The sequence below is a fragment of the Lolium rigidum genome, chromosome 2 (assembly GCF_022539505.1).
Source record: "Lolium rigidum isolate FL_2022 chromosome 2, APGP_CSIRO_Lrig_0.1, whole genome shotgun sequence".
In the NCBI taxonomy this organism is placed as follows: domain Eukaryota; kingdom Viridiplantae; phylum Streptophyta; class Magnoliopsida; order Poales; family Poaceae; genus Lolium; species Lolium rigidum.
In genome coordinates, this window is record NC_061509.1 from 262,489,457 (window position 1) to 262,499,846 (window position 10,390).

The 10,390-nt window shown below is 41.0% G+C and overlaps 1 protein-coding gene across 1 annotated transcript; it reads right to left on the reverse strand.

Annotated features, from left to right (window-relative positions):
* Positions 1-232: 232 nt before the first annotated feature.
* On the reverse strand, positions 233-7,591 carry LOC124693356 (amino acid transporter AVT1A). The gene is made up of 12 exons (XM_047226835.1): positions 7,325-7,591; positions 5,734-5,996; positions 5,425-5,639; positions 2,737-2,760; positions 2,401-2,581; positions 2,100-2,319; positions 1,883-2,018; positions 1,777-1,796; positions 1,560-1,705; positions 870-913; positions 565-627; positions 233-456 (listed from the first exon to the last, which is right to left on the reverse strand). Exons 1-12 carry the CDS (start codon positions 7,528-7,530, stop codon positions 364-366), a joined length of 1,611 nt encoding a protein of 536 aa, XP_047082791.1. The 5' UTR covers positions 7,531-7,591; the 3' UTR covers positions 233-363.
* Between the last annotated feature and the right edge of the window lie 2,799 nt (positions 7,592-10,390).

The window sequence follows — 10,390 nt, forward strand, 5'->3', positions numbered from 1 at the left end:
AAATGGCCCGCTCGCTCCTCTTCACTCTTTGGAGGCCGAAACAAGATAAGGCCCAAAGCCCTTGAAATCTATCCTGAGTTCCTGACCCATTTAATTTTATCTATTTGGGCCACAGAGCTAGCAGATCATCATCAATACTGAAAAGCTGGAGCTGACTTCGCCAGATGATTAGCTGCCAACATCAAACCTCAGCAATTGATAGGTACCAAGTAAACGATAGTCGCTACTGATGTGGTCTTTATAATCGACTATAGTAGGTCGAAGGATGTACACAGAACTGGGTAAAACTGGATGATACACAGCAAGAGCTCTAGCAGCAGAGTGATGGTACTGGGAGCTGTCGGAGAGATTGCCTTGGAAAAATCAGTAGTTCCCGATGATTCTGGCTACCGAAGAGTACGTTCCGAGGGCAGCACTGATGACACCGACTACTATTATAACAATGCTTGCGATGACCTGAAATTGGAGGGGGAAAACCGAATCAGCAAAGCCTGAATGTTCAGAAATCCTCTGCAGATGAGAAGAAAGCTAGGAAAGATAGGTTTATGGCAATTGCTATCTTACCTGTGCACGTGTGGCTTTATTCTGTGTGATCTTCAAGAAGCACAAGGCGGGCATTATGATTGCCTGTAATCATGCAAAGATGTTAGAGAGAGTATGTTTGTTACTATGTCGTCTCTATTTCTTACGACGCCTATTTTCAGGAGAAGGTAGCAGAAAGATGTGACTGTTATTCTCGAAACTTCCCACGGGGATGGTAGTCAGGTGGACCATTCCACTTGACAAATAGTATTTTATTTTCACAGTTTGATCTTTTCACAATTTGTAATTATTATATGCAGCTCAGCAAAATAGCACAGGTGACGTACCACAAGTATACTAAGAAGAGATCCAATCAGAGCCATCACCAGACCTGAAATATGCAACCCCACATATTAGAAATACATGGTCGTCGATGACAGATTGCAAACAAGATGACGACTTAAGCAACTAAACTGCAGACAACCATTGTAGCTAGAAGTGTTTTTGGAATATGTAGATTTATAATGCAGCCATTCATCAAAACTGAAACATTAATAAGAAATACTTATTCATTTAAGAAGATCAGTGCGGGAGAAAAATGTTGAGAATGTAATGACTTCAAATGTTGTTTCAACTAACTCTGTACCAATATTGGTACTACTTAACATTTGTAATGCGTCACTTTGCATTTAGCTTCTAGCAAGATCAAAACTGCATCTCATAGGAGACCACAGTTCATGGAGCATTTGCCATTCCCAAGTAATGTGTCTCCAAAGCAAATGTACTTTCATTTGGGAAAGTGAAATGAAATATTAAAAAATACTACATGAAAGTAAATTGGATATCCTTCTTATGAGCAATGACAGTGAAGACTGCATTCCTAGCAAACAAGAAAAGCTAGCATGCCATAAGAATGCATTCTATGAAGGAACATAAGATTCAACATTCATTTTCAAAAGAATGGACAACAATAACAATCAGTGCTGAAGAAGCAAAAAAACGGATGCAATATCTAGAAAAAATAGGCGCACACATACCAAAGAATGGCAGAATAAAGGCAATGACAACAGTTGATGCAACAAGGCCAGTCCTCAGTATGACAGCGACAATTGTTTCGTTCAAAAATCCCTCAGGGCGCAACTCCTCTAAACTCCGAGCCAATGGGTTTAACAACAAGGCAAATCTGTTTGCGGTTAAGGATGAAACTATTCCATATCTAGTTAGGCAAGTGAAAATAAATTTCCCAAAGGATACTTGGTGAAAGGATTGATGACCTGAAACACCCAAAAAAAAAACGATCCTCATTACGAGACAATTACGGTACCAGGAACCAAACATTAACTCTATAAACAATTGTTACCGTGGTCCACAGCGCAACTTTCGAGGCTAATGACTCTTTTGGAAGATTCAAAGTTATTTGTGACAGAGTCTTGTCACCAAACATGAGATAGCCAAAAATAGCAAACGAGCCATATATTGCTGTGCAAATCGCAAAGCTGCAGAATACCATTATTCATACATTGAGAAGTTCAATCACACAATAAACTAGCCAGTGTAAGAAAGTTTTTAATGCATACCATATAAACAGTGCCTTAGGGAATTTTGTGCGATCTGACATTGACTGGTAGATGTTTGGAAATACCGAATGTCCAGAGTAGCAGAAACCATAAATACCGATAGCAAAGGGCATGCCACTCCACTTTACTGCTTCCCCAGTCTGATGGAACCCTACACCTTCAGTAGTGCCAACTAAAGCAACAGATACGAAAACCACAAGAGTCGCAATCACACCTCCCGCTGCAGAAGTAATTATAGTATGTTAATATTACTAATGATTGCTGTAATAAAATTAATTAAGCAGGCTAAGAGTAGAGAGACCTGAAAGGTATGAGAGCACACGAAGATCTCGCAGCCATACTGTGGGAAGGACTACAAGAGCAGTTAACACTCCAAAGAAATGTTTACTGTCGATATGAATCCCAAACAAATTAAGATCAACGCCAGGAAAGATAGATGTCATATTATCACCTTCCAAAATAATGAATTCCACACAATATGACTGCATCCAATAAATACATGTATGAGATAAATGTTTCTTTTCCAAGAATTATACACGAAATCAATTTGAGAAATAGTTCGGTGATTAGCTCAACCATCAAGAAATTAGATGACAAACTTCGCAAAATATAAACGAGGCAAAAATGAGCTACTTACATATAGCTCGGTATACAAAATAATCTGCATAAAAAACATAAACTTCAGTCAGTGATTCTTCACTGTCAAAAAATAAAAAAGTATGCATGAAGTAAGAAAAATGGGTTCGAAACTTGGATGTGTATATCTAAGACAAGGGGTAGATAAGATTTCTTTCTACAATGTTTGGGGTAGCTAACGCTTAAACTTCTTTTTTATAATTCTTACATAACTTGTGAGTTTTCATTATGGCAATGATCCAGAAAGGATCAGAATTACAGTAGCTTGTCAATTTTAAAATATGTCAATGACCTAGCAAGGATCAGGTTGTCAAACTAACACCAAAGCACATAACAAAATGACAATAGGAGGGTGGGAACATTGCGTGTGTCTCCGCTGTTCACATACCATACTTGTGCAAATAATTTAATTTCGTTTTTACCAGAAAAAGGATGAATAGTAATGATCTAGATAATGTATGCATAGGGTGGGTAGGAGACTAGGAGTGGAGGTCTTGAGATCTTAAAAACAAGAGTTTACTGAGCAAGTGGCTCTATAAACTTATGAATGAAGATGGTATTTGGCAAGAGCTGCTGTATAAAAAAATATTTGCACTCTAAAACTTTATCTCAGGTTTCAGCAAAACCAATTGAACCACCTCTTTGGAAGGGTTTAATGAATGTAAAGGAGGATTTTTTTTTTGCAAGAGGTTCTTTTTTCATTGGCAATGGGATTAATACTAGATTCTGGGAGGACATTTGGTTAGGAGATAAGTCTCTTGCCGAAGAATACCCGTCTCTCTATAACATTGTTTATCACAAAAATGTTACAGTTCAAAACGTTATGGCTTCAAATCCTTTAAACATAGGTTTTAGACGAACTTTGAATGGCAATAAATGGGATAGATGGACGCATCTTTTGCATCAACTCATATTGGTTCAGCTAACCGATAGTGATGATAAATTTAAATGGAGTTTAACTTCATCGGGCATTTTCTCTGTTAAATCTATGTATCTTGATATGCTTAATGGCCACAAAGTTTACCTTGAGAAATATATTTGGAAGATGAAGCTAGGTTCCGCTGAAGATTGAGATTTTCATGTGGTTTCTTTCCAAGAAAGTGATTCTCACAAAAGATAATTTGGTTAAAGTAATTGGTAAGGTTGTGTTAAATGTTGTTTTTGTGAGCAAGAGGAGACAATACAAACACCCTTTTATATCTTGCCCCTTTAAAAGAATGATATGGAGGATAATTTATATGGCTTTTCATATACCCCCACCCTCGAATATTACAAATCTATTTGGGATACAATTGTTTACTGTGTGACACTCCACCTGAAGAAACAGTAGAACATCTGTTCTTTCATTGCCCCTTTAGTCAAGAATGTTGGTCCATGCTGCATATCAATTGGCCATTGGGAGATAACAGACTACAAATTATTGAGCGTGGAAAGACACAATGGAGGGATCCTTTATTCATGGAAGTTTTTCTTATTGGAGCCTGGAATATTTGGAAGGAAAGAAACAATATGCATTTCAGAAATATTACACCTACTATTGCAGCTTGGAAGAGAAGATTTAAAGAAGATTTTGGACTGCTAAAACATAGAACCAAAGAAGGGATTCACCCTTTCATTGATCATCTCATCTCTAGCTTGTAATTCATAAATAACTCCTCTGTATTAGCCAAAGGCTGTTGTAAATACCCAAGATGTAAAACCTTGGATCCCTGTTTGGATCCTGTTTATTAATACAAAACAGTAGGAGCCTTTCCTACTGTTAAAGTTTTCAAAAAAAATACAAATCTATTTGGGAATTGGTTGAATGGGGTAGCTAAAAAAGAAAAATCCAACATTGAATTCATGTGTGTGCTTTTCTTTGAGAGATATGAAATGTGCGTAATGGTTGTATCTTTAACAAAAAGATCTCCCCATCATTTTTGCAGGTAATTCCTTTCGTTATGCATTGGATCAATATGCGCCAGGCTATAGATACTGGGTGCAACCAGCGTGCAACCAGCACGGGATTTCTACATCCGGTGCAGTTGGCGTGCTGATTGTCGTTTAACATGTTGATGCAAAGGTGCTTCATGTTGCTCTTTATCTTTAGATGACTTATCTTTGTTGAGGCTCTGTGATCCATGAATTGTATAAGGGCTAATACTTAAAATGCTGGCCGATCCATCTTCTTATTATAAACAAACTAAGACTTGTGTGGTCCTCAGACGCAGAGGACAGTGTGTTTTTCCCCTAAAACAACAATCTAGAATGTCAAGCGATCTACCTGGAAAGTGTCTTTGGCTTCTGAGCACCAGTGATCCCGTTCTTTTAAAAAATTCAAAAATCACATTTATGTGTTTAAAAAGAAATCATGACATAATCAATGATATAACCTACATGCTTGCAAAAAACGCAATGTGAAATTCTTTGTATTGTGGGCTACACAAAAATGACAAAATCTGATAAAATTTAGATATTCACAAATATGCATACTCATCCACACGCTTGTCATTTTTGTGCAGCTAAGAATACAAAGTATTTGAAACTGATACTGTGCACGTTAGTGGGAAACATCATTGGCTACATCCAGTTTTTTTTTGAAAGTCGTAAATGTGATTTTCTAATATTTTTGAACAGTGAGATCACTGGTGCCCGGGAGCGAAAAATCTCCACTGGCAATTTATGTTATTATACAGAAACCAGGACTTACAGATATGATCAAGCGGCCAATTCTTCCAAAGGCAGCCTCCCCGATGTCTGGATAGGTTGAAATGCCATCTTTGCTCTCAAAACAGTGCTTCAGAAGTACTCCAGTATAACAGCAAATTATCGCAAAAAGGGATAGAACTGCAAGACCAGCCCATCCAGCTTCATGAATTGTGAAGGGAGTGGAAAGAAGGCCAACACCAGCAAGTACGTTAATGCCTGTTGAAAAAAGAAACATTCAATAGTCAAACGTCTTCTATTGTAAGCCAGTCACTGAACACCCCCAAGCTTTATATTTCAGTGTTTCTAGTACCATTGAAGACAGTCTGTGTAACACTGCATCCTTGGCCGACGTAGATTTCACCGGTATACTGAAACGAGAGTTTGTCATCTCTAGCTGAACCGAGAAGATGTCTTCGCAGGCTCTTGACAGATTCTAGTTTATCCGAGATAAGAGGTAACTTCGAGTCAGAAGCCAGACTACTACGGCCACCATCAATTGAGTACTTGCTCGTCGAAGGACCCAGGTAACCGAAGATCGGAGATGCAGCAATTGTGTAGGTGTCAGTTGTCTCCCTGCAACAAATTAAACAGCACGTCGTGAGCATACCATCTGTACATGAAAGGAAAAACTGCTGGCATTAGTACGACCAGCTACTGAAAATGCCATCAAAGTCAACAGTTAATGATGCTTTATGTTCTCGTTGCACCAATCAATGCAATCCCGATCCCGATTGGTAAAGAAAATAAATACCTACTCCAGGTGCCAACACAGGTAGTGTCAACAACATTGAACGTTGAAATTTAATAATACATCAGTAAATGCTGGTGCTAGGGGAAGCCAAAAAAAAATCATTTCCTAGTTCCTTGTATCACAGGATGATTTATCGTATGATTGCGTTCCTAGTATCCTCACGTTCATATCTCGCATTACCGTTGTCAATGGCCTACGGGTTTCAGTTAACCTTCGCCATCCGATTGAACAGATCATCAGCTCAACCAAATCGCGGAGTGAAAACTGCTGGTATTATTGCATACGACCAGCTACTGAAAATGCCAGCAAAGGCATTGGTTAATGATGATTTAGGTTCTCGTGGCACCAATCAATGCAATCCCGATCCAGATTAGTAATGAAAATAAATAAGTACTCCAGGTGCCAACACAGGTAGTGTCAACATTGCAATTTAATAATATTCCATTTTCTTGTAAAATACTTCCTAGTTCCAGGATGTTTTGCCGTACGATTCCGTTCCTTGTATCATCAAAAGTTCATATCTCGCCTTATCGTTGTTAATGGCCTGCCGGTTTCAGCTAGCTAACTTTCCCCGTCCGATCAAACAGATGATGAGACCATTTCATAAGTATCAGTAAATTCTAGATAAAAGTAAAATCACGATCTTTAATAATAGGGTAAGCAAAAAAAGTACTTCCTGCTCCAGTTGCAACCCTATTTGTGTCATGGGACGATTTTTTCCGAAGAATAGCAAGAAACAGCATGGCCTATTGTCATCCAATGGCCTGCCGGTTTCAGTTAACCTTTGTCGTCCGATCAAAGAGATCATCAGACCACTCGCAATAAGCATGAGTGAACTCTAGACCGAACCGAACCTTGGATTAGGCGTTCTCAGAAATAAAACTCGATTAAACACGATCAGCTCCCCCAACATATCTCAACCACACACGTCAATGGTCAGTCCACTGTCAGTCCAGGCCCAATCGCGGAGTGAACACTGAACAGCTGAACCAAATCCACTCTCATCAGTACCGAGTATCTACTAAGCAGCGGGGAAATCGGCAGAGCCAGCACACCATGAACATTAACCACTACTAATAACAGAGTGAATGAGCAGATTAGACTAAGCCCGTACGAGGAGACGATCGAGCAGGGAATGCGACGCACGTACCTGTAACTCTGCGGCCACTGGCGGGACTCGAAGGAGCCGACCCCGTCGCCGTCCTCGTCCAGCTCGTCCTCCTCCTCGTCCCCCATGTCGCCGTCCTCGGAGTCGTCGTCGTCGTCGCGGAAGCTGTCGCGCGGGCTCTCGTCGATGTCGCCGTCCTCCAGCGCCATCTCGTCCTCCTCCTCCTTCCGGCTCCTCGCCGCCGCCATCTCGCGGCAGCACCGGCACAGACACAGGTAGCGCTACAGTCTACAGGAGCGAGCAGGGAATGCGGGATTGCGTGGCGGAAATCGAAATCGGAGCAGGACGGGATGGGACGGGATGCTTCGAGATGGATGCGGAAGGTGGTAAAATTATCGGCGGTGATTCCGGGAGGATGCGGGATTGGAGTGGGGAGAAGAAATAGGAGATAGCTCGCGCGCGTCCCGACAAGGCGGCGGGAGGCGCGGCTGGCTCACTGGAGCTGCTCCCGCGCCACTGGAACTGACGTGTGGGCCGCGCCGCCACGCGTCGGCCGAACAACGGTGGGGGCGGCGGCGGTCTCGGTCTGCTTGCTTCGTACTGTATCATTGTGATCTGTCTTGGCGGTAGAACTCGGCAAGTTCGTGAATGCGATGAGCTGGCGCCGCGCGCAAGTGATACACGTCTCTCTGACCCGTGGGGCCAAGATAAGGACTTGCCGAATTGTCATACCACACGCGTAGAGTACATCCTATCCAAATATGCGGAAGCTGGAAGTAGATCGATAGGTCTCGAGGAATTTTTCAGATCTAATGCGAGTTGTCATTTGGACTTCACCATTTTTTTCGACCGTGGTTGTTCAAAATTTTAAAATCCATGTATAAAAGTGTAAAAAGACGGGTAAACAACTACTTAGTTCAACTTTGTCGTTGGATCCTCTTTCTTTGTGTGTGTTTATGTTGGTTACTATAATGTCAAGCTTGGGTCTCTTCAGCGGCGGTGTTATGTTGTAAACGTTGGTGTATAGATTAAATTCTCTCGTGCGTCTTAGTGCAGTCATTGTGGTTGACACCCAGGAGCTAATTAATGTTGTATGTGTCACACAAACCAACTCGTGATCGACGGCTTGTAGTTCGGTGCCTTGGCATGTCCCGACAATAGTTGGCGGCAAGTTTCATAACTTCGTTATCTTAGTGTTCATGTCCAGCAATCTGGTTGTGTCCTCTGCCAAAATCGTGCTCTTATCTCATCATTTGTCAGTTTAAGAATCAACTTGTTTGGCTAACTGGTATTAGGATTCAACTGAGAATTCCATGGATTTCATAATGCCTAACCTTTACCTTTATTCCTTTTGGTGCCATGTCATTTTCTGGAGTTGTCAAATGAAATGATATCATCAATTTCATTTCATTTCTACAAAATGAAATGAATTGATGTGTGTCAAACAAGCTTCTCGAGATTATGTAAGCTTGTTGAGGTTTGGTCTTTTGAACTATTTTTTCTTCTTATTGCATAGCTTAGAGTAAATATCCATTATGTGAAGGTTAGGTGCAGCTTATGTTTTTGCTAGTTTAGTACTACCAAATTATTTTGTCAAGAACAAGTTAAGGATGGGACTTGCCTAGCCATTCAAATCTTAAGTACTACTACCTCAGTCTAAAAATAGGTGTCTAAAGTTTATCTAAATCTGAATGTATCTAGACACTAAATAGTGTATATGTACATCTAGATTATTTAGAGACAAATCTCAGATGTTTATTTATAGACAAAGGTTGTATTAGAGTTTAGAAAAAAGAAAGTTAACTAGTTAAGGATGGAACTTGACTAACATTCAAATCAGCACGTACATCAATAGCCACTTCAAAAAAAGAGACAAATGCATAAGCCCAAAGGAATGAAACGAGACAGATCGCACACCGCATAATGTCGGTACGCACAGCCAAAGGAAAAATATCCCAGACAGATCGGACTTGCGGCGTGAGGCGAAAATAAAATGATATCTTCACACGCTCATGGACGTGGCGTCGAGCAGGGCTCATGTGACTTCCAATGGAGCACTGTCGTGTGCCGTCCAAAAACGTACAACTCGGAAACAAGGAGGCGGCCGGCAGCTGGCCAGGCTTGTTTCATTCGTACGAATGATCGAGCCATGCACGTTCCAGTGGACCTATTCGTGGGTCGATCGAACACGCGATCCAGTATTTTACGTTATCTCTTCGTCCAGCTTGTTTTCACGTAGTACTGAAAATATGTGCACGACGGGAATATATACAGAGAGCTAGACTGGAGTTGCTGGGAAATTAAAGGCCTCATGTGGGTGAGCTTGACGCTGCATGTGGCGAGATGAGATCGCGCGCATCACCGGCCACTTGTGATTCGCTCTGTGTAAGGACGGTGTCGGAATGATGACGAGGCTCTGACCCATCAAGTGTTCTGTGTACACCTATCTATGTAGTCCGTCGTCTTTATTAATTTGTACGTGAGCTCTTTGTGTTCCTTTCTGAAAATTATGGGAGCCGAACATGTCCATCTTAGCTAGAGTTGCAAGTGGATCAATATTTGGGTACCATCTACGTTCTTTAGTGTAAAAATAAATAAAGTAAGTTGATTATATCATCAACAAAATTAGTTTAATTTGTTGAGCTAAATGAGGGTACGTAGAGGGTATCATCTATACCCCAGCCCCTCCGCGCGACCTTTTTCTGAATTTGCATCTACCCTATCAAATTTTTTTTTTGAACAAGGGTAGGGTGCTGAGCACCCTAATAGCATTACTCATAGACATTGTACAGATACAATCATTGTTCCTGACAGAGATAATCTGTTGATTGCTACGGATACAGGGCAAGAAGAGATGCTATGAGTAGGATTATTGCAAGAACAAGTAGGCGAGACTCTGAGCCGAGTTGTAGCCTGTTGAGCAAAGGAGTGCGCAATGGCATTGAGGCTCCTGTTGATGTGCTTGATTCTGGGATGCAACATATTCAACTTTTCATGAAATTGCACAGCTTGTCTTCGAATCTTCCAGAGGACAGTGGGATTTGTTCCTCCATTCTCCTGAATTGCTTTCGCCAAGTTAAGGTTATCTGTGAAAAAGAAAGGTTCCTG